Source organism: Zosterops lateralis (assembly GCF_965231275.1).
Source record: "Zosterops lateralis genome assembly, chromosome: 6".
In the NCBI taxonomy this organism is placed as follows: domain Eukaryota; kingdom Metazoa; phylum Chordata; class Aves; order Passeriformes; family Zosteropidae; genus Zosterops; species Zosterops lateralis.
The window spans coordinates 15,849,035-15,874,315 of NC_139761.1; the positions used below are offsets into that span (position 1 = coordinate 15,849,035).

General features: G+C 42.2%; 1 protein-coding gene across 1 annotated transcript in view; it reads right to left on the bottom strand.

Moving 5' to 3' along the window:
- Positions 1 to 20,037, bottom strand: part of RIN3 (Ras and Rab interactor 3) — a 65,532-nt gene extending 45,495 nt beyond the window's left edge. Inside the window, exons 1-2 of the mRNA XM_083863129.1 lie at positions 19,394 to 20,037; positions 983 to 1,169 (exon numbers count right to left, since the gene is read on the bottom strand). Coding sequence (XP_083719255.1) covers positions 983 to 1,169; positions 19,394 to 19,440 — 234 coding nt within the window. The 5' untranslated portion in view covers positions 19,441 to 20,037. The remainder of the gene's footprint in view (positions 1 to 982; positions 1,170 to 19,393) is intronic.
- Between the last annotated feature and the right edge of the window lie 5,244 nt (positions 20,038 to 25,281).

The following is a 25,281-nucleotide window of genomic DNA, read 5'->3' on the forward strand; positions in this document are numbered from 1 at the left end:
AGGACAGGAGATTTGCCCTTGCTGTGGGACACCACTGATACAGCACCTCTTCTCCTGCAAGTGCAGCTGAAGGCTGTGCCCAAGGGCAGTGTGAGCAGGAGGAACAGAGGCAAGATGTTTCCCCAAAGCCACTCAGGGGGTTTCCCCAAACCCCCTGCCTCTGGGAATGGAAAATGGCTGAGAAGCCTTGGGGCTATACATGACTACATCACAGACAGTCCCACACATCTCCACTTACAGACAGAGTAGAAAAATAAAGAGAATTACTTGTCAATCTAATTGAGAAATCTGATTCAGGGTGAGATGCACAGCCCAGGCTGCTCAGGTAATTTCAGCTGGAGGGTGTCACTGGGCTGTGCCAGCATTTAGCCCTGGGATAGACTGACTCAGCCAAGGGATAGGTTCAAACGTTCTCAGAGCAGGTGTGCCCTCACATCAGCTCAGGTCATTTGCACCTGCCCTTTCCAAAGGATCCACACGTACAGCCTGCTATGCCTCACAGCTCAGACCTCTCGGGAAAGGGGAGCAGCTCCCTTTGGCACAGAGCAAGCTCCTTAAGCAAGCTCTGAGCTTTGCACAAGTGTATAACTCTCTACTCTAATACTCCATTTATGCAAACCAGATACGAATTGTTGCAATAAAAAATGACTCTCAGCAGCTCCCTGAATCTAAAGTCCTTTCCTTCTCAGATTTTTTTCATTGCTCCAGATTAGGATAATCACCATACTTGTGGGTATGGTGGTGAATGGGAAGCCATCTCCATGAATCTACATGGTAAGCAAATAAAACCAGAGATCATATTCCTTGTTTTCCCAAAGCAAATATAACTGTCTTGTGTGGATGAGAGAGGTAAAGCATCGACTGGTAAAGGAAACAGAGAGCACCCTGCTAAATATTTTTGTTTCCACATAAAGAAAAGCACAGCTCTCCTAACCAAGGACAGGAAATGTGGTTGTCTGAACAGAAATCACTTTGGACTTACCCCTGCTGTTTCTTTGCCAAGGATGGCCCCAGCCCTTTCCTGGCTCATGTTCAGCTGAAGCCAGACAGGACACGTCTTGATGAGTTTGTCAAGGATGCTGATGCCTGGAAGCTGGAGGGAATTTCGTACAGCACTGGCCTGACAGAGATGTGTCTCTTTCCCCTCTTCACTGGTGTCTCTGTCAGGGCTGAAACACAGCAAAGGAGTCCCTGGTAAGCAGAAATGCAAAACTGAGGGAGTAAGGACTGCAAATGCAAACACAGAGGCAGACACAGAGGCACTTAGATGTCAGGAATGCTCTTTGAGAGACATCAAACCACGGGCACACTGCTCTGACAGAAGGCTGGCAGGGTGCTTTGTGCTGAGCTCTCTTGGTTTCGGCTTGCCCATCGATGCTGCCAAAGTACAGGTGCCCAAAGACGTGGGTAAGGGGTGGCCAGAGCCACAGAGGGTTGAGCATGCCTGTTTCCTGGATGCCACTCTCCAGCTGAAGGGTCTGAGAGAGTTTTCCTGGCTTCAAAAGTAGCCATGCAGCAGAGGAGTCCCTGCAGTCTAATGGCAGACTGCTGTTAAATACTGGCATCAAGCTATGGTGCTGATGTGATGAAGTATTTATACGTGTTCAGCTCTGCAGGCAGTGGAAATACTTGTGCTGAAAAGTCTGGTCACAAGAGCTCTACTGGATAAGACCATGGACTCATGGGGATACAGGCTTGTCATTCATGTGATTAATTGATTTTACATTTAAAGAAAATGTAAGAGAACATATGCAAAAAGTGTTTTGCTGCTCTAATTTTCTAGATGTCATCTAATTTGCTTAGATGTCAGAACTGAAAATGAGACTCTCACTTTTTATTTGGTCTTACTTTAAGTATTTTTCCTTTCCTTTTTTAAAAAAAGATGCAGAACTTAAGGTACTACATTTCAAATAAGATCAGTCTTAAACTACTAAAAGAAAGTAGTTTCAAAGGCCTAACCTAACACAGCAAGTCTGTCCCAAACATCAATTTGTCTAAAAATAGCCTTTCAAATCCCAAAAACAACACAGATATTTTATTTTTAGAAGTATTTTTCTTTTTCAACCCTTCACAGACAGCCTTCTCATAAAATACGGGTGCCTCTGTAATTTCAGTTGTAGATTAAGGGTATTAGTTCACAGAATCTTGATTTTAATCAATACTTTCTTAAGATCATAGTCAAGACAGTAGGAATGAGAGAACTGTGCTTGAAAAAAAAAGCAAATTGAAATAAGTGAAACTCTCCCTTTACTTGTGATAAAAGCCTAGCTTGTCACATAGGTGAGGGAGTTTCTTTCAGATGTAACAGCATGTGATTTTAATCAATATAATATGAACATATAGAGTAAAACAATGGAAGACAGCTTTTGGAAGTTACCCTGAGTCATCTCTTGGTGGTGTTTTTTTTTGTTGTTGTTGTTGTTGGTTTTTTTTTTTTTTTTTTTTTTACAGAAGAAACAACCAAAAGAAAGCAGCCTTGTAACCATGTGAAAGGAAAACATGTGTTGGATGGCAATATTCATACTCAGTAGTGGGAAAGAAGTTATGAATTGAAGGGAAAGAAAGTTGACATATAATGAAATGTTCCATAACAGAAAAAATGACTCTCCTAATTAGTCACATAGGCATGAACCTGCTCACATCTGAATGATGTGTGAAGCCTAAATCAAAAGGAGGTCAGTGCTGTTAATGTCCTACTGTGGCACTTACAGCTACACCTAAGGTGACACTTACAGCCATAGCTCCTGTGATGAGGGACTTTGTTAGCCATTACTTATGTAAGGCGGGGCCAGCAAAGCACTGATGTTCAGGAATCCCATTGCCTGGAGGGAAATGAGGGTTATCAACAAAGCCAGGAAAGTAACTAAACCAGCTTGGGCATGGTGAGCATCAGCCACACAGTGACCCTGACACAGGGTTCCCCACAGGGGGTGCAGGCATCCATCCCTCTGCTCCCTCCCACAGGCACTACATCTGAGAGCAATGCTCACAGCACTAGCTTGGGTTTGGCAGCAAGAACAGACTGGTGAGCAAAAATAACAGAACTGACCTTCCAGTACATGTGGCTGCATGTAGGGTCTAAATTTTGGAGAATGGATAGAAAATTGAAAGTAATTCCAAACTCAGACATAAAAGATGAAAAAGCAAGAGCCTGAAAGTGTCTGCCTTAATGGAAAATCTCATTATTTGAGTGTATGGAGTCTTTCAGTGCAGCAAATTTGGGGCAGTGGATAAGGCTTTTTTTTTTTTTGCATAACAGGAGTCCAGTATTTTCTGGGGCCTCAGGGGTCAGGTATTCTCCTCTCAAAAGCCAGACCAGCCTGAAAAGAGCTAAGCAGGCTCTTGTACCTGTAGAGAGGGAGGAAAGCACAGATGGGTGAAAGGGGAGCCTTTGGCAAAAGGAAAGGCAGGAAGAGTCATTAACGGGATCATATGGAACCAGGGGAATGTTTGGTGAGGCGTTTCCTGTCAGTGAGTTATAAGAGATGATGGATAAATTTCCAGAAGAAGAGGAAGAGGATTGCATTGCCCAAATACCTTAAAATGCTGTGTTTGGAGCACACATTTTATTGAATCAAATCTGTGCTGGCTAAGAAATGTGAGTGAATGACCTCCCAGACCTTCTCCAGCTGTAATGAAGTGACCCATGACACACCAGTTGACGCAGTTATGGCACCAACGCTTGACTTCTGTCCTGGGCACAGCTGTCACAAAGATTTGGATGGGGCTGTGGGAATGCTTAATCCAGCAATTTAATCTGCCTCTGCGGTAGCTCTGTGGCTGCACAGAGAGGAGGGAGCCCAGGCAGCTCCTGGGTTCTTGCTGTGCTGCCAGTTGAAGGGATTTCCAGGGCCACCACAGTGAGCAGCCGGCCTTTCTGCTTTGCTCACTCAGAATTCACGCATCAGATGATTTCTAAAGCCTCACTTTTCAAACATAACATAAAACTCTGTTCTTGCCCCCCAGTTCTGCAACACCCTTTGGCTGATAGAAGCAGGCAGGTGCTCCTTTTGCTAGGTGTGACGTGAAGCTGAAAAGCTGTCCCTAGAGCTGCCTGCTTTTCTTCCCTTTTATTGAGTTCTTACTGCAAAGTATGTTTGAATCTTGCAGTGGTTCTGCTAAATTGGATTCAATAGGGAAGCAGGGAGCTGCGTGCTGCATACTAACTGGAAGCACAGGCTAATTAATTGCACAGTGATTACATTCACACACCTGCCCTGGGCTTGCAGAAGGTATCAGATTGCTTGTTGGAAGCAATAATAATGACAATGGTGGTTTGAATTATTGCACAGTGACTGTACACTGCAGTAATGACCACCATGACTCATTGCTTTAGAAACCAGGAGCCACACTTGCCAATTGAATATTCCCAGAAATCAGCAGAGTGGCAAGAAGATATAATCCACTGAATTTTGTGCAAGTGAAGGCCTGAGCATACCTTTGCAAGGGGTTTCAAAAATATTTTCACAAGCCTTTTGACACTAAGGGTTTCCTGGCTGAACTATATGTGGCTGGTCACTCTGAATTTCCCTCAGGCAGCTGAGACACACAGCAATTGTGTGAAACAGGGACTGCCAGATTAATTCTTCATTCCTGCACATTTGCTCTGAGAAGAGACATAATGTGTTTTTAAAACGAAATCTTAAATCGGAAATTAAATGCTCTGTAGTGCACTGATAAATAATGTCTGAGTGCCTTAGTGTTGTTTAAATAGACCAGATGTAAGGATTAGGAGCTAGTCTTTTATTATTGCATTTTATTGCTTTTACTACTCCCTCTGAAAATGAGAAGACATCAAGAAAGAGCAAGAGCAAAGATTTACCATGCTGTCCTCAAGGAAAGAGATACAATGGTATATTTATAGAAGAGCAAGAACCACAGGTCTTAAAATACATGCCAGCTGATGGAGAAACACACTCAGTCAAAAACTCCATGTGCCAGGTGATAGAACAACTTTTTGCACCAAAGCTACCTGGTACCTGAAGGGATACCATTTGGGACAAGCCAGCTTGTGACTGAAGCTGACATGCAGAAACCCTTCAAGCACAGCAGTTGTAAGGAGCACCTGGAGCAGGAGGAATAGATAGAAGCTGCTGAAGCCAACAGAGCAGTCCTGGTGGAAACTGATAGACAGTGCTGTGAATTCCTGTGGTTAAAAGAGATGGTTGGGAGCATGGAGCTTCATGGAGATGGGTGAGATGATGATGCTGGGATTAAAAGGCTGACAGAATACTCGTAGGGCTGGTTTACATCCTGTGTCACAACCAACCCAGCTGGACTCTGCTGCAGGGCTCTGTGCCACTGACAATAGAGAGAGATCTCTGTATTCCTTTTTTTCATAGTCACCTTCTTTCCTTATAGGAATAATTGGAGTTACCTAAACAGCAAGTACAAGGTTTCACCCACTGCAAGAACCAGATCTTCCTATGGTTTCTTTGGTTTGGTATCACTTCTGATTAGACAGGTGTTGAGGAACACATCAAATGGAGGTAGCTTGGTGTCCAAACTACACAGACTTATTAAAAATCTTTGTTCAGACATGTGAATTCATGTGCTGTTACTTTCAGTTCACTGTGAGTGAAGTTATGCAGTGCCACAGCTAGACAACATCAAGCTTCATTTTGCTTCCATCTTAGAAATGGCCATTTTTTTATGCCATCTACTTACTCTCATAAGCCAGCCCATCTTTGATCACTTATCAGTCCAGACCAAATTAATCCGAGATGGAGAAGGTTTCATTTGCTCTCTGGACCTGCCTTTGGTCACCTTGCTGGGTTCTTCCTTCTTCCAATAGGTGGTGGAAGTGAGACTGAACCCAACCTAGCTGCAGGAAGAGCTCCAACATCTTTAAAATTCTGGAGCTGTTTCATCATAAAATAGAGTATTAGGAAGATGGGAAGGTGGCGAAGTGATATATTGAAAACCCATAGCGCAAAAGCTTATTTTGTGCACCAAATGTGAACCCTGACTTGCAGAAAATTCAGGTTTTAGTAAGTGCTTTTTGATAACAGAGACAAGGGATCTGACAAAAGTCAAACCAATAACCTGAAATAAAATAGCCAACAATGAAAAACCCGAAAGTAGAAAGAGAAGTTCTTGAGATCTTCAGGGATCATACCCAGCTAATTGTCACCCTCTAGTCAGAAATAAATAAGTTTTTTGTTGTCTGACAGGCAGAAAGAGGGGGAAAAGAAGTAAGATGTAAAGCAAGCCATGGGAGCTTTCTGCATTGTAAGGTTCTTGGATGTACAGAAAAATTGGATAATAGAAATGATGTGAGAAGCTTGGTGTGTCCCATGAGGCAGGCGTGCCTGTCCAGTGTCCTCCCTACCTTGCAGAATGCTTGTGTTACTGGTCCACCCTGGTGACAAGTTTACAGCTCAGGAAGTTCTGCTTCTCAGCCTGTGGTCTGTGGAGAGCCTGTGGTTGGCAGAACACTTCCTCCTGCTCACTGGTCCCCTTGTTCCTACTCTACTTAAATGTCCACCCTTTGACTCTTTGGTCTTCGGTCTACAGTTGATGCTCTGCACGTCCAGGAGTTTTGGCTCACCCTGGGAAGGACCAAGCTTAATAGCCAAGGCAGCAGCTGTTCCAGCTGCCAAAAGGTAAGACAAATCAAGGGTCTCCGTCTCCCAAATATCTTGACACCTCACAGCTCAGAAAAACTGTCTGTTTCCCACCTACTCCACTTTCTGTTACAGGCACTGTCAATTTCACCAGTGAACTTTTCACTCTGCAATTGAAGTTTCACTTTAGGTGAGCTCTCCTGTACCTGCCAGGAACTCCCAAATGCGCACTTCTGTGAAGGCTAGCAGGTTTGCATGGAGCTGGACCCTGTTTGCACATGTTCATCAAAGGCTGTCAAAGTGGAGCAAGTCACCACCCTGCTTGGGAGCTCCATTAAAGGCACAGAGGAATCAGGTGTGAGACAACTCACCTACCCTTAAACCACTCACCACCTCACCAAGCCCTCACCACCCTGGAGAAAACCAAGAGAGGAACTCACAAAAATGAACAAGTTCTACTATACTTCAAGGGCAAAAAGTTGTCATGGCCACATCTGCAGGTGACAGAATTCTAAATCATGTGTCAATTTATTAAGTAACAAGTAGCCACAACATTTTCTGTTCACATATGACACCAGATTGATGTCTTACACAGTACATGGCTCAGCTTGAAGGTCTGATGGATCAGCAGCACACTAGAGGAGGTGTGGACATGCATTGTTGCCTGCAGAGCATGGCAAGGATAACTGGGCTAGCTTGAAGGAGCTGAGCCTCAGGAGCAGGCTCTGCATGAACATATGGAGCTCACTGACAGAGTTACTGAGCTTGTGCTAAACCCTGGTGCCCTGGCTACTGCCATCACCAGGCTTAAAACTAACACATGTATTTTCCTCATTACTTCCATAATGCAGGCAAAGAACGTGACTGCAGCTTATCTGCATTTGAACTTAGTAGGGCCTTGTTCCCACTGAAAGGTGAGGAGTCAGGTCAGCTCTGCAGAAGCCTTGCTGGATGACAGATGCTGGTGTTGTGAGGGATGTGTAACCACTGTCCCTCACCAGAGCACAAATGTGGTGTTCAGGACCTGTGGTGGTCCTCTAAGGGCAGGAGCCAAGTAACTCAGGAACAGAGAAGTAGGAGGTGCCTGCAGTGCTTCCAATAACCCCTCTAATGCTTCTTCCTTCTAAAATTATCAAGCTTAATTGTAAGTACTTATAGAGAAGCAGCAGCAATACCCCTGTCAGACCCTCCTGTTTGACCTTGTCAACAACCTTTCAGCAAAGAGTTCTCTGAAGGGGTGGGGAGCTGCAACTAAATGTTTATTGAGTTCCCAGCTTCTCTGTGTTTCCTAGGTTCACAAGATCTGTCCCTGTATTTAAATGCACAGAGTCACGTATACTATAAAGAACTGCATATGCATAAAACCCCAAAGTACAAGTTACTTCTCATTACTGATAGTTCCCAGGTCAGCTGTACTGACAAACAAGCCTTGTCACACACACTCACAGCCATGGCATGGACAGAACAACATAAAAAACAAACATACGAAAATTTCTTGAAGGAAGAGCCCTTCTTTCAAAGGCCCCCTTCCTTTTTTCTCCCCTTTGGTCTAGCCATTTCCTGCATTCATTAACACCAATGGAATATGCTGCCTGTGGCCCGACGCTGGACTGGGGCTATGATACACTGTTGGTGTAACATGTCTTGGCTGGGATTCACAAGCTGTACTGCTGCCTTTATGTAACTTTGCGTATTCATTTTTGCAAATTTATTTTGTATTTATTTTACATACGTATTTTGCACTCAGCAATTTGTCTCACAAACATCAACTCTCTTTTTACTCACTCAAAACATACTTTGTCAAGTCGAAGCCACTTTGCAGGTTTTATTAGCTATACTCCCTTCCTAACAACAGTCACTTAATCATAAGTTGTTCTGCCCCACATTTACAGTCAGAGATTTTCAGAGCATTTGTCCTTTGTCTATTTCAAACCCAAATTATTCTCTTAGGAATTTCAGCATATCAGCAAAGCTGAAGATTTTTCTTTGTGTGCAGTAAATGAAGGATCATTTATACTTCTGCAAGGTCCTTTCAGTGTAAAGAGAAGAGAGCTGCTGAAAGGCAAGGTCAGAGTGGCTAGAGAGCAGACATCTTCCTCAACAAAAAACTGCAAACATGTTTGGTGGATAATTCAACTTCTCTGGAAAGGCTTGGGCGGTGCAGAAACCAGAAGCAAACGTTGCTAAGAAGAGAAACAACCTCCTAGGCTTAAAGACCCCAGACCTCCCTCACCCTCCCATGTCAGTGCTTGAGAGGGGCTGGGCCACGACCTGGAGAGAAGGGCTTATTCTCTGCATTCCAAAAACACTTGAAGTGTTGGAAGCCCAGACACCCCTGCTTTTACTGCAGGGTCAAGGTGATGGGCAGAGGTTTTGACCCTTTCCAGCTCATCTGGACAGGAAGGAAGACGGGAATGGAAACCCAGGGAATGCTTTTCTATATTGTAATCACCAAACAAAGAGGGGAAAAGGAAACGGAAAATAAAGGGGAGGGACAAATTTCCAATTCAAACTTCATTAAGAATAGACTGCAGTTTAGCTTTCATAAAGCCATTCTGTTTCAAACTCTATATATTAGAAATTATTTGAAATCCGTATGATGCGTTAGAGTAAAAAGATTGGGTAAAATATTTAGAGAAACATCAGACCAGTGATAAAACCTATGGCCTTGCTCACCCTGTGAGTAGATTGAGTGTAGCCATGAAGCACACAAGGCATGAGAAGCTAACCACAAAAACTTGCGTAATGCTGAGCAGTTTCCCTCTGTACTAAGAAATAGATGCAAACGCTTATCTCAGTCATGATTTGCAACTAGAAATGGTTGTTTTGCCAAGGGAAATAAATCCACTGGACTTTGATTCTGCAGTATCTGAAGGAGCAGGGTGCAGGACTTCTGAGGTCTCTCCTGTCATAAGGTACCACTCAAAGTGTTTGCCTACACACAAATATTCATGTCCTGTGTAAGATTTCCTTCCAGTGTCAGTGTGAATGGATTTCAATATGTGGTGCTCTTAGTGAAAAAAACAAATATCTGAATCCGTGAACCTACTTTTTGTCTGTCCTCCTTAAGCCTTACTCCAGCAATTTTCTATGTCTCTAACTTTGATTAGGCATTAGATAAATGAGTTTATTTCTTGCCTTAGTACCTGATGGGATTACTGCCTGCATTAACTGGGGCAAGGTTAGAGATCTGCCTTCCTGAGGGAAGGAGAGGATGGAGAGGAAGGAGAGGAAGAAGAAAAGGGCTTATTTCGGTATTTCAGGGATATGGAAAGGTGGTGAAAGGACATGGTCCCTCACCATCTTCCAGTGCTGAACACCTCCAGAACACCTAGAAACCACTCAGGGTGGGAGAGGTGTTCTAGTTTGCTAAATTGAGCAACCTGTCTTGTGGCTGGGCATGGCCCTCATCCTCCTGTGCTGGTGGAACAGCCTGGAACCAAAAGGCTGGTTAGTGGAGCAATGTCAGAAAGTGCTAAAATGTCCCTGCAGTGACTGGCAGCTCAGCATGTGACTAGAGATCCTGCCAAACAGCAAGATAAACCTGTCAGCTGCCCCAGGCCCCACCAAACCACTACTGGGATCTCAAGCTTGTTCATTGGTGTTTATGGTTACTGGGTTGCCAAGGCTAAAATGTAGGTAAGTCATGAGCCACAGGCTTTGTGGTCGTGGTAGTTTAAGACAATCCACAACATGGCTGTCTTGGTCATGTCCTGCCCAAAATATCCGTGCTGCAGCCACCCCCACCTGCAGGCTGCTATTACTCATCTGGCACTGGGGCACTCTGACTCAGGGGGACAGAGGAGGAAAGAAGGTTAGTGCTGGACACAGCTCTCTGGCCTGGCTCCCCACTCAGCTTGGTGAGGCATAAAAAAACTTAGGACTTGGATTCAGCCACCAGTCACCCTAAATACTCCCCAGAACAACTGCTTCTCCAGTGAGACCAGAGATCACCATGGGTGCGTAGGTTCCTATATGGACTCAACAATTAAACACCTAAAGTTAGGCAGGGTAAATCCAAATTAGATCTAGACAGCTAGCTCTAATAGCAAAGGGAGACAGCAGAATGCCAGGCCAAGGGACTAAACCCATCATCTATCCCTGTCTCAGGCTGTTATTCACAGTGCCCCTCCTGCAATCTCTACTGGTTTTCCACCACTGAGGACCCATCTCTGCTGGGAGGGTAACAGTCATTTTCCCTTTTTGCTGGAAAGGTTATCTGTGAGATCCAAAATAAAATTAACTACTTTCTAATCCTATAAAAGGATTAGCATGGGAGTTCAGGACACAATTACACAAAAACATTCTGTATTACATATTTGTCCTGTGGACAGAAAGGAAAGTTGGCCAAAGCCAAGCTCTTTCCAGTATGTTGATTCAGCAGGAGGGGCTCTGAGCTTTGCCTGGTTTCTTGTTTTGTGGAGGGTATCAGGAGTGACAAATTTCTTGAAGAAAACTCAAGGAGGGCAAAAGAGGAAAGAGAGAAAGAAAGATTCTTGGCAGGCAAGATGAAAGATTGGGCTGGGTCCCAGGCTGTCATTTAGCCAAGTATGTGTGACAATCTTTTTTGCCTAGAAGTCTGCTAGCAATTTGCAGAACAGTGATGCAGGTAGCCAGCAGCACTGTCCATCTCCAGACTCTGCTATTTGTTGGTCTCCCTCTGTTTCCTTGGTGAATTTTTCCAAGCAGCAGAAAATTTAATCCAGTTCACAAGGGACTGCAGCTGCTTTCTGTTCTGCCCAACAGCTGCTTTTATAAGAGAGAGACTTCAAAAGACTGGCTTTCTCCAGAGGGCCATGAGAGGGATGTACATGAGCTGTGTGGATTCCCTATATTTAGGAACGTTTTCCCAGCATCCAGAAGGTTGTCTGTATTCAGTTGCTTTCAACAAAGCACTTGAAATTCCCCAACAATTCATTAGTCTTGCAAAAGCGAAGAGAAAGTACTAATTAATATGATCAGGAGATAATTTCAAGCAGTAAGACAGGTCTTCCAACCCTACCAGGAGCAGTGCTGATACACAGACCCCAAGTCACCTAGAGCAAATTCCAGCAGACCCACCCTTGCAGGATCATTTGCAGAGCCAGGATTCCAGGCTTGCCTCAGAGAACAACTCTCAGGGTGGGGTTTTGTGCTCCTTCTCATCCAGGGCAACAGAGGGTACTGCAGGAAGAATATCACTTCCACACCCTCCCAACACATCACTTTTGCTTCAGCTGTAGAGGCTGTGTAAACACTGAGGAAGCTAGTTTAGCTCCATAATCCAGCAGGGAACTCATCAACCAAAGAGATAAGGCTTTCTGAGAAATGGATTCTGTTCCTAGCATCACCCCAAACTTAAAAGATGGTCTGAGGAAGACCAGAGTTTCACTGCTCAACAAAGATCCAGGGGATTGGGCTATGAAGTAAGTGACTATAATCAAATCCATGAATTTGTGCCTCAGTTTCCCTTCCTATAGTAAAAGCACCTGTCTTCAGCTGGTTGTTGGGAGGCTTAATATCCATGAAGCACCCAGAGATCGTTTCATACCAACAAGGACTTTATATTAATCACATAATATGATTACATTTACTGAAAACACTTTATCCCTTTTAAAGGTACCAGTAATGTAGAAAGCAGAAATCCTTTACTCAGACATAAATACATTCTCTGTTTAGCAAAAGCTTACAGAAAGCCTGGGAAAGGCACACACATAGGCACGTATGTATTCGCCCATTTAAAAAGAGCTGCATTCCATAGCACTCCTTGGCTCGTGTGTATCTAACAGAATATCTATTTAGGAAAATGTGACTAGCACCACCAGCTATGCAATGCTCACATCTGCTAATCCTTTACTGCTCAAGTAATCATCTTCACTTGCAAAAAGATTTATACCATTTTGGGTGCAGGCAAAGAGGAGCTAAGCACTTCAAAACTCTTGCAGCTGATTATCTTGAGGGAAGCACTGCCTTTATGGTCCCCTCCAGCAGGGTATAGAGGGATTTCATTTCTGGAGGTGGGTAGTATTACTTTAGATAGCTCAGACAGGTACAGAACAGACAGAGGAAAGGCTTGTGGCTACAATATTTACCATACTGGGTGATGCCTGTAGCTCTATTTCATTTGCACAAGTTAAACAGCACTGCTCCCTCGACCACAGCTGCTTCACACTGCTGTGTTACCAAACTTCACAATTAAAGCTAAAAGCTTGCCTTGCCTCTCTGAAATACAACCACCTGACAGCCTGGGATGGGTTCTGAACTCAGCCAGCTCCAACTCTGGAGAGTTACTCTAGACTGACACCAGAGCATGGTTCCAACTAAGCCATGTGCATCTGTGTGGTTCGGGAATTCCCTTTGCCAGGGTGGGGGGAAGGGAATGGCACTTGTTTTCCTGCATTGTATGAGCAGATCAGGGTCACCAAACAGAGTGGTGGAGGGAGAGTGGGGTGCCAGGAAAATACAGCATACACACAAGCAGCCCTGCCCTCAATAGCAGACAGGGTGCAACCACTGCACAAGGACAACTCTCCTCTCCCTTGTGTATCACAGGCAGCCCTCTCTGGCTGGGAAGCATAAACAATTTGACAGATTTTGACCCTGTGCACCTTTTTTGGTGGACAGTTTTCCATGGATGCCTGCCTGCCTGCCTGTTCAGCTGCCTTCCCACCTTTGTACAGCCAGTCAGTGTCAGAGCCAGGGTGTGCCCAGCACCCTTATATCCCCCACTTTGCAGTAAAGACATGTCCCACCTTGTAACAATGAACTCCAGAGTACTCCCCTGCTGGCTGGCTCTGCTGGAGGAGCTGTGCACCCTTGTTCAAGTGGTGTGTAAGCAGGACAGGACTCAGCCATATATATCCCCCTCAGGCACCTTGCTCTTCAAATGCAGGGGCAGCCCCCAGTGATTTCACCCCACAAGTGCCATACAACATCCTCTGTGGCCCATGGCCAGTACTTCTGGTAACCTGACCCAGCTTGGAACAAGTTCTACAGCTCAGAGAACACACTCAGGAGCCCAGGCCACGCCTACCAGGGCTGTGCAGGTATTGCCTCCTCTTATTCAGTAAATTCTGGAGAAGAAAACACTTTTACTAAACCTCTCATATACTTGTGCCTAGATTTTAAAAAAGACATTTTCTGATACAGGTAGACAGACAGACACATGATTTTCTCTAGCTCCTACCTAGCTCCAGTTGAGGATTTACTCAAGAGATTCCTCTTTGTTGCTCATCATGAAACACCTACCCAACACCACAGAAAAAACCTAATCTCAGAATTTGGTTTAGGAAGAAACAGACTAACTTGTAGACCACTGCAGACCAATGCCTGCTTTGAGATGCAAGAATTGCAACTTCATTGCCCTTGTAGCATGATTTTGCATTAACTGCTTTCACAGGTTCTTGAAGGCTTCCTTAAACTCTCTTCTGCAGTGAAACACTGTCTCCTCTCATTCTTGTTTTCTCAGTTTTGGTCTAGAGAAATCTGAAAGTCTTCTTTGGTAGTATAAATGCTACAAAACTAAAATCTTTTATAATGATCAAACATCTCAGCTTTTTTAATTCCTCAGAAGGAATTAAAGGCTTCAGGTCAGCAAAATTGTCTGTGACTCAGCTGCTGCTCTGAACACTGGGACTGCAAAGACTAGGTCCATCCAGCACATCCCATCCCCTGTGACTTTAGGACCACCCAGAACTGATGACATTATCACAAGAGGCATCATGGCCTCTCTTTATTCTTCTACAGAACATGTGCTAAACATACTTTCCCCTGGTTCTTTCTAATTTTAAATCTAATTAGAAAGATTATAATGACATATAAATACCTAAAATCGTTGTCATTAATTTGTAATTCCTCACAAAGGTCAACTGAAAAAATCACACACATACAGACACCTTTCCCTACACAGGAGGAATGCCTTTTGATACAGCTGGAAAAGTGTGATAGACTTCTGGGACACCAAGGGATTTTGATGTCCATATCTTCACTCTACCCACAGATCCATCTACACCAGAATTTGACCAGTCATTCCAAACAGCTGTCTCTACATTCTAATTACCTTCCAAAAAGCTATTCTCTTCTATTCCCAAAAGCGAAAAACCTTCTCCCTGCATAATTATAAAGGTTGAAGCTCTGTGATGGACAATATTTAGTCCAAGTTTCACTAAGGCACTTTGGTTTCTGTGCTCTTTATCAATTGACCCAGACAAGCATTTAAAACTCTCCAGCCTTTTTCTTCCTAATGGATTTAGTTTAGGTATTTTCTTTAATGTCTATCATTCAGATAGTTCTGGAGTTTTTTCTGAGTCTCACAATCCTATATGGTTGATCTCAGAGAAACCATCTCTATTTACTGATGGATGATGGAAATATAGTCTTACTATCATTTGGAAATATGTTATAAAATAGATAATCTCTAAAGTACCTGGACTATGTACACATGGTTTGATAAGGGATGGAGCTGATGCCTCATATTTTAGCTTTCGAGTTTTTCAGATTCTGTGCTGCTAAGGGGTAGTAGTAGTTCTGAGCCTCATATTAAGTGCTAGCAAGCGCTCTTCACAGAGTAGGGAGACAAAACAAATCCTTTTCCGGCTGAAGACCAAGGACAACAAGTACAAGTTTCAGACTCAAAAGTATAAACAATGACAGACTGAAGAAAGAAACAAGAAGGATGAGACCTCACAACCTGAAGGTGTAATTGGACAATTGACCCCAATATGCAAATGAACCAAAACTTACAAAAGTGTAAGACCTCGTGACAGGTCATCCATTTTGTGACCACTTTAAGTCCACGTTAGGTGTTGCCCTGGTCAGGCTCTTGTGCTTCCCAAGGTGTACCCTAAAGGCCCTTCAGTAAATATCTACTTTATTCTCTAGCTCTGTTCAGTGTCTGTTCCAAGTCAGCCTCACCAGGGCATCAGAACCAGCCCAAATTTGTGCAAAGCAACTCTCCCAGCTGGTCTCCAGGACCCACTGCTTTACGTGAATACCTGTGCATGCAGAGCAAGGGAGACGTGTGCAACTTTCGTATACATTTTTCAGCCTGTGTTGCCTTTAGTTTGTAAAGCCAGCAACACAAACCAGCACGTAGCCATTTAGGACAGGAAGTAAAAACTATATTTAGCTAAACCTGTAGTAGAAAGTAGATTATCAGAATTTTGCTGACATTTGTGCTCCCATTCCTGTGAGCACTGGTATAAGACTGTCTGTGGTGATGAGAAGTTCCTGCTCAGGGGCAATATTCCCAGTGTGGTCTGTCCTCTAGGAACCAAAAGGACAGTTGCCCTCTCTGCTACCATCAGTACCACTGCACAGTGTGTTCCAAGCATCCACTATGTTTGGCAAGGACTTACATACTGGAAGTGCTGGAAAAACCATGTCACAAGGAAGTGTGGTTGTAAGCATGCTTTTCAGTTAAACAAATTTCAGGAGATTTTTGTCTCCTCCCTACCAAATTCAGGTAGCTTTGGAAAGCACCTCCTTCTTTGTATCTTTACAATGATATCCTGTCTTGGTGCAATGCATCTTGAGCACAGAGATTTCCCTCCTGAGAAGCACCATTCCTCTCAAATGGAAAGTTTATCCCTTATCAGATCTTGACAGACAGCACGGATTTAATAATATTGATTTGTTTCCAGTTGCTTGAACTGTCCCTTCCCCATTTAAACACCACATCTCACAGGTTCTGGTGGGAGTACTCCTTTTCTTCGAGGAATACTTTGCATTGGGTCCAAGACTTCCCAAAACCAACAGGACTTTTTCCACTGGTTCAAATAATCTGAGATTTAGCCCTTTACAAAGGATGAGTCTTGAGAAGTTTTAACGAATTTTTTTCTCAGTTCAAACCTGAACCTGGTAAAAGTTGGTATAAGATTTATTTACTGCACTGCAGAGACGTATGTGTAGCCTAGAAGAATCCCTTAAAGTTCTTGTGGCCAACTAATAACACCAAGGTCGTGGTTTTGATCCCTGTATGGGCTATTTACTCAAGAGTTGGACTCAGCAATCCTTGTGGGATCACAGAATATTCTGTGATTCTGTGAAAACTCCCGTTCCAGCAGAAGTCATGGTTTTCATAGCATGCTTCATAGGCTCTCTGGTCTGCTCTACACAGGAGATCAGACTAGACAAAATATTCCCTTCTGAAGCTAAAATCTGTGAATCTATGAGAGTGGTTCAGTTTACAGATTCCTCTAGTGCTTGACCTCTTTATGGCTACATACGTTACATGAAATCTGTTAACGGTGATGTGGGTTTCGTGCCAAAAAAGACATGTCACCAAAAGATGCACAATCATTATATCATTAGGTGATCTGGTGTCCCAGAAATGAGATCCACTGTAATCCATCCCAGCTCTCTGAAACAGTCATTTTCTCAAAGATGGATTCAATATTTACACACAACCTCTCTGTCTCAGCTCCTGCCTGCTCTACTCATCATATCCTCCATACATTTGCCAGATGTTGGAGCAGAGGCATATATCTTTACACGAAACCATGGTCACCATGGTCAAGTAGCTCACATTTCTCCAGATGTTTTGTGATCTCACCACTTATTAATGTTCCTAGGAGTTATCCTGACTCTAGGTGAGAATTAATGGTTAAATTTCCCTGCTTCTCTCCCATAGCATTTTGGAAGAATTTGATTTTATTGATTTCTATCCAGCCCCTAGCTGCATTTCTCCCTCATTCCTCTCTGAGTAGCTACTAATTCTGGAGGCAGATTTCTCCCCAGTGTCTTTCTGACATTTGACAGATATAAATCAGAAAAACTTGTATATGGATTTGCTACATGCAAAATAGACCCTGGTCCTTACTAGGAATGAATGCATGGATATTTCCAATATGCTGGGGTACTTCCATGATAATTTGCACTGCCAAAGTTTCTGTGCATGTGAGTAAGCTTTCCCTTTTAACTAATGTTAAAACTATGCTGAACAGGGGGGCAATCTCAGCAATTTCTCATGCAATTTTTGTGTGCAGATTTTTTAAATCAGGTCTAGGTTCTCCATCAACCTTGCCTTAGGTTACCATTTCTTTTGAAAGGTGTGAACTCCAAATACCTTGTGTAATTTGCACCTAATTCAATGTAACCATAACAGGAAATCAGCTAAACACCATTTAGAAATGTTTCTAATTCTGTAATGTGTTGGAAGCCACAATGTACACATGTTAAAGTGTAATTTTGATGATCTTCAGCCATATTATAGCATGTAAACAGAAAGAGTTAAAATAGACTTTAAAATACCAAGTTCCTTTTTATGAGTTGGAGATAGATTTGAAATAAAGACAATCAGTTAATGAAATAAAAAGTAATTTTGTTAAATTGTTCAGATGCTAAAAAACCTATGAAGAATGCATGCAGCATGCCCATTGATGCTTCAGTTTTACTCCAAACTGAGGACTGATTGATTTACAGTCCTAATCTAGGGTGTATGGCTCATTTACTTTCTCCTGAAACTGTAGGCAGAAAACAAACCTTTGCAAGCATGTGGCTCCTTTCAGACATCTCAGAAAGAGACGAGTGAATATATCTTCCAGCTTATCATACTTAACATCTTAACTGTCACAAATGCAGGGAATATCTGCAAAGTGCAAATTCTTTGGTTTACCATATAGTATGTTCCTCTTGACAGTCTACAAGGATTGGATGCTTCCAACTTTTTCTGACAGCTGCATGATCTTTGTCCTTCAGTGTTTAACATTCCATGGAACTGAGGAATTACATCTTGAAACAGGAGTGGCATTGTTCTACTTAATGCAAACAATTGAACAAGGCAAAAGCAGTGACAACTGCAATGCAGGGTTCTGCCTCTGCCCCACCCCGCTCTCCATGTGTGTATTTGGGAACAGTGCTATGGTAAAACCATCACACAGTGGCCTGGCAGCAGCAATTTCTCCCCCCTTTCCCCCCTTTTCGACTGAGTGGGCTCTAAGCAAGGCAGCACCCTCAGCAATTGGAAATGCAAGTATCCCATATCTATCCACCCATTCACATAGCTGCTTCTACTGGATCCATCACAGAAATACCTGGGAGCTTCTAATAATGGAAGACAGGCTAAGGTTGTTAGACAGATAAGATAAAGTCTCAGTATCTGGTATTATTATGGTTTTCCAAGTGGGAAGGGGGAGTTGTGTGACAGTTTCAGCAGCTATGCGATTTTTCCCATTTGTTTACCACAGGAAACAGAAATGCCCAGCTTCAGCATGGGCTTTATGATACAACCAAGCCTTGGGATAATTCCAGCCTTATCCTGGAATCCCAGTAGCTTGCTGACTGTCCTCCGTGTCAACATCCATTTTTTTCTCCCGCTGTTTTCCTGGGATTTGGTCCTGCAAGGTGCAGTGTTTCAGCCAGAAGCAAGGAAAGCCTGTAGTCTTTTCCTGACAAAAAGTACACTTACAGTCTCCTGGGAGTCTGGGGACAGGGTTTGTGTACACCTTAGTGTGCAGGCACTGAAGTGACTGTTGTAGGGATGAGCCCTTATTCACTTCTGCATTTGAGCAGAAACAAAGCAAACCTTCCAGAAAAGCTTTGTCACATTTCCAAAGGAAAAGAACTCCCCTTTTCTGTCCTTTGCCCCAAACGGCAGCTTGAGATTCATCCCTCTTCCTTAAATAGCTAGGGTTCAAGCTAAATAAAGGTATTGCAGTTTGTTTTTTAGCTTGAACATGTCAGTTAAAGGAAATACTGTAAATTACAACACAGTCATGCCACACCACTGTGACTGTGTAACTGGTAACTCAGCAGTCAGCTCACAAATGCAGCTGAGAATTCTTTGTTAAGTAGGAAAAGGAAAGCAACAATTATTAAAAATGAGCAGTCACTAAAGATTCGGGACTTACCCTGAGTCATCCCTGGCTCCTTTCTCTTCTGCTGATGTTTTCATCATTACAGCAAACTTTAGGTCACTTTCTGTATCACAGTGGCTTGAGAGTTCCTCGGTCAGAAAAGCAATTCCTTCCCATCGCTGAGCAGAACTTCCACATCCTCAAGTTTTGTACTGTAGATGGTATTTCAAGGGCGTGAGGGGGAAGATGTTTAAAACCAGCTTCAGGTTCAGTAGTATCGGAGGGCAGAGGACTAAACAAGCACTGAAATGAAAGCAAACTACCAAGAAGATCCGATTTTAGCCTCTCTTATTTCTACTTCCTGTATTTATATGAACGGGGGATTTCAGGAAGAGGCAGTCTTTGGTGGTCAAGGGTGTGTGTGTGTGTGAGTGTGTGTGTGTGTGTTATAAAGCCATATTTAGTACTTCAGGCAGGTTAACCTTATTAGAAAGAAGGGCCTGAGACTTTCAACTAGCTTGTTTCTCTAACCTGAGTAACTTTCAGAGGAAATCATTTTACAGACTACAGGTATATCAGGAGGCAACAGAGCACAGTGAACTTTGTAAAGGATTTTGTAAGGCAGCAAAGCAGTAAGTCTCCCTCTGCAAATTCCTGAAGCATGTGTATTTCTACTGCTTGAGTAACTGGAACCAGATGGAGCTTGGAAACCTTTATATTTACACAGGACCTGAGAAAATGAAACGTCTAACGCCGGCAGAGGACAGCTTGGCAGAAGCATTTCCAGTTAAAGCAAAAGCTGATGGTAAGCTTGTGTGACTGCTGGCAAAGGAACAGCTCTCCACGCTGGGAAGCTCCCGTCGGGCTCCGTGCACGTTTGACCTGCAGGCACCGGAGTGATCGAGGGTTTGCTGTGTGGGAAACCTGACCAAACACACACCAGCTGTGGAGGCTGGGGGCTGACAGATGTGCTGTCAGACAGGGCTGGTGGCACTCCTGCTTGGCAGCCCCATTGCTCCAGAAATATTTGATGTTAGGAGAATACATCATGGAAAAAAATAAGGCAGAAGTAGAAAGAAGAGGTGGAGAAAAGCAGCTGCATGGAATGGACTGGGAGACTTTTTGCCTCTTTTATCTTTAGAAGGAATTTCTCAGCCTTCTGAAAAATGGACAGTGTCACACAGTCCACAGAGGAAATGCAAATGCCAGGGAGCTGCCAGTGTATTGGCAACAGGGAAACTAGACCTCAGAGTAAAACACAGAGCCAATTCTGCTGGCATTGCACTAGAGAGAGGGTCAGGGAGACTTTTACAATCACCAAATCACACCTTTGATGTAACACAAGACAAAAATTTTCCTTTTTTAATTTTTTTTTTTTTTTAATAAAGACTGTAACTTCAGTTCACATTAGGAAATTTATCTTCTAGCTTTTACACGGATTTATCTTAGAAACTATTATCTTAGAAAGAGCCCTACTGAAAGACTGTATGATGGAAAATTCACCACTCTTCTAAGTAAGGCATGTTAGTGCTTAGTTGCTGATATTATTTAAATTCATGCTCGATTTTTTGCCTTATCTAATTTTAAATTTTCAGCTACTGTATCTTGTAACACTCTTTTCTGCTATACTAAGGATCTCCTTGCTTCATCTCCTGGAATCATTTTCGGGCAATGATGAACTCATTCAATGAAAAATACAGTCCTCTAAGACAAACTGGTTGGCTGAGATTCACTCATGCCTTACTGCAGACTTGTCAGGTCTCGGATCTGAATCTTTGTGTGGGTTCTGGGCTCAGAGGTCCAAGAAAAAAATATGTTCTAGATTTGTTCACCAGCTGGCCACCTTTGAAACTTCCCTCAGGTATTGGCACAAGAACAATTGCCTACATGCACCACACAAATTCAACTCTACCCCAGTTTCCACTTCTCTCTCCTGCAATTCAGCAGGGACCAGTCCCACACAGCATTTGCCCTTGCAGTGCTGGAAAAAAATGGTTTGCTGAGACAAAAAACTGCAAAATTCTGCTGCTTTGCATGGACCTGCTCACAGAGAAAACTGTTCACACAAATGGGCAGCCGTCCTAGGCAAAGATTTTGCAAATACAGAACACAACAGAGTTAGACAATTCCAATTATATTTTTAGGGAAGAAGAAAAAAAAAAATTACTACAACTATTTAAAAGGTCCAGGAAAAAATTGGCAAAAATACAGAATACAAATTTCCAGTATTTTGGTGCTATCTCAGATTCACGTGATTTGAGTGAAATCTTTCATACTATTTCCAATGTAAACAAGGCAGTTTCAGAAATTCGAAGCTTTGAAATTTGTTTTGTTAAAGATATTGACCAAATTTAATTTTAAAAGTCCCATATTTTCTGCAAAATACTCAGTATTTCTGTAAAATAAAATATCTAAAATATAGATAATATATTAGATATACTAGATATTAGATATTTTCATATCTAAAATATGAAAAAGAAGACAAATTTTGTCCAAGCTTTACTAGATGTCTTTTAGAGCCAGAGATTTGACAGGATTAATATGTGACGTGTTCTAGAATCAGGCTTTGGAAAGAAAAAATTACACAAAAGCAAAATGACAAAATAATATCTAGTTACTTCAAATTGACATTCCCCTGTTATAAATCCAAGCCAAATGAGAGGAATTCATGTCTCTTCTAGGACTGATTCACTCTTTCCATCTTAAGCCACAGCATTCTGCAGCCCTTTTTTGTAGTTTTATGCAGCTGTGTTGGAAAGGTTTAAAAATGGCTTATGGGGGAAGCCATTAAGTACAATGAGCACTTGAGCTACAATAAAGGGCTTTCAGAATATGCCCAGATTACAGGACAGTTCTGCTTTCCATACAGTAGGGAGAGGCTGCATCAATAATATGGCCTGTGAAAGGAGCCCTCAGGAACTGTCATGCCTATTGTGTCACTAATCCATAGATTATGTGCCTTTTATAGAGCCTATTACATAACAGATCATGACGGGTCACCATGTCAAGGATGGAAGGATTAAATGAAGGGGCACTTTTCACATTCAGATTCTGATTTTTAGAAGTTAATTCTGTGCCTAAGAAGGAATCATTTTCTTTCCCCAGCTTAGAAAAATTTAGCCTACCATACACTAAAGAATGAAATCTTTTGCAAAATTCAGAGAATGCATTTTTTTTCTCCACTTGCATAAGACTTTTTTCTAGATGCAAAAAAGCCCACAGTGGCTAATGCCAGGTTTATACAGCAGTAGGGATTCCAATCTCACGCACAGTGCTTAAGAAAAAGATGCTCAAGCTTTGTTTCAACTTGTATCTCCTGCTAGTAAACTGGCTAGCAGTTTTCATGAGAAGACTCTTGTCTAATGAAACTGTTAATACACCAGGCCATGAGATGAAATAAATAGACTCTTAGCTCCTTTTTTCCAAGAACTGCATTTAAAGCTTTTCCTAAGCCCAGCACAGACTATATTCAATATACCCCCACAAGGAGTCTCCACACACCCTGAGATGGACTCAGGGATGCTGAAAATGGACAATCAAGGGTAAGAAGGAGTATCTCCAGTGCCTAGGGAACAGGGAAAATAAAATAGTACTGCATGGCCTTTGGACCTTATTTCCAGCCTCACATCAGCATGCAGTACTCAGTGTGAACCTGCTGGACACCAACATGATGATACAGCCAAAATGCTCTTGATCAGGGTTTTTCTGAGATTGCCAGAATTGCTTCTGGACCAGTGCCTCAGTACAGCAAACTGTGTTCTCAGCAAACTGAGTTCTCAGTTTTCTAGTCCCAAAAGAGCAAATTGTGTGTTTCAGAATTGCTGCAAATCAAACTGTTACACTTAACTCACTCCAAATAATGGCTTGATACAGACAATACTCCCTAGAATACACAGAATGTGGGGCTTCTGTCACTCAGTTCAGCAGGGTCCAGAATTCACCAAAAAGGTGTACATGACCTATTTGGGTCCCGAAATTTTAGATTTTCAACAATATATATGAGAACATTTCACATCTACTGAGAAAAAAACTTACTACATCATCTGAGAAAAAAACAGTAAACACTCTTGTTTATATAATTTATTGATAGTGTACATATTTTTATATAGTGCATTATAATACTGACTGCTATAATCTTTATAAATGCTGAGTTAACTATTTTTTAAAATTCTCACAACAAAAATAATCCAATATCATGCCAACATTTTGTAACAAATTATCACATTAAATCCATCTGGATTTCATGACATATTTATCTGTACAATGGACCCCATATCACAGAGCATTCACAGTGCATAAGGTCACAGTCATTGAAAAAATAAGTAACATGAGAGATTTCTGTTATTTACAGTTTACAAACCCATCCCTTTCTGTTTTCAAAGCAAGCAGTTCTAGAAAGTTTTCATAATATTTAAAGAGGTATTGCACCTCTGAAAGGTGCACTGCAAATGCAAGTATGAAACACAGGTTTTTAAAAGGTTCAGAAGTTATTTTAGTGACCATAAATGATTTTGAAGAATTTCTTGCAATGGAGGAGATACCGTGAGCCAAATTCTATGCTCAGTTCCACTGATACTAATTTGTGCCAGCTACCAGGACATTAATTTGTGCCAACTACCAGGACACTGGCACCACTCCCAAGAATGTGAAGGCAAGAATTTGGTCATAACTTTGCTGCAGTAACAGCCATTTGAAACAGGTGTTGCTGGGGAAGCAGATTTACAAGTTTTCTTTGCATACATAACTGGTATATGAATAAAGGCCATAATCTTTCTGCAAAAACCCTCTGAAAGGAAGCATCTCAGATGTTTTTAATCTTTGTAGAGATTATACCTGTCTGCTTTTCATATATTCTGATACCTTTGCAATTTGTAACCATCCTAGTGCTATAAAACAATCTTTTTATTTGTTGTTCAAGTTTATCAAGACCATCTCAGTGATAGGACACCAATGATCGCCTACATTCTTTGTGCAAGTGAAAAAGAAAAACAGGATTAAATTCCAACTGGCAATTCTTCTAAGAAAATATCCAAATGGCATTAACTTCCCATAATTATTCATTTTTTTTCAGACAGTGCACTGTATGGCATGAACCACATGATGAACAAATTGCCACAATCACTACACATCCTGGCCTGTGGAGAAGCAGGCACACACATCTCATGTGTCAAAAGAGGAATGAACAGGATCTCACAGACTTCTCTGGGGGAAAACCATCAGGACCTCACATGTGGGAAAATGTGAGAAAAGTGCATGCTCAAATTATTCAAAAGGAGGGTTTTAAACATGTACATGGTAGGTCAGAAACTGGAATGCACACATCAGTTGAATGGCATTTTCTTCTTCAGTGGGACATTGAACACTTGCATACAGACTTTTCCAAATGGTTCAAGGGGTTGATAATGGGTTTGGTACAGAATTGCTGGAACTAAACAGGTCATTTACTTGGGTAACAATCACATAAATCTCATCATCCAACAAAATGAAAGATGTGCCATTCAGACTCATGGAAATAGAAAGAAAATTGTGCAGCAAATGCATGAGCTGCAGATATTTTCTTCTGAGTGTTTAAACACAAATACCACAGAGATCTGAGGCTTGCAATGACAGAACATTAAGCCCCAAGGTACTTCAATTAGGAAGATTCTTTGGTTTCACCTGGCTATCAGAATTCTTTTAGTGTCTGTTTCATATTACATAATGTCTGATCTTTCCTTGGCATGAATAATCAGACAGTATTTCTACAGCTTAAAGAACTCTACCAAAACCAACTAACAGTGGGACACAAGTGAATGGCATTACAATTGCAAGAAATCAAAGAAAGAAAGACAACAAAACTCATGAGGCATTTGTGCAACTAGAGCAAACACATAATAGAAACAAGTGTAATCAAAGCAGAGTCACAAGGGAAACCAAAGACAGAATAGAATCTTCTCTATAAT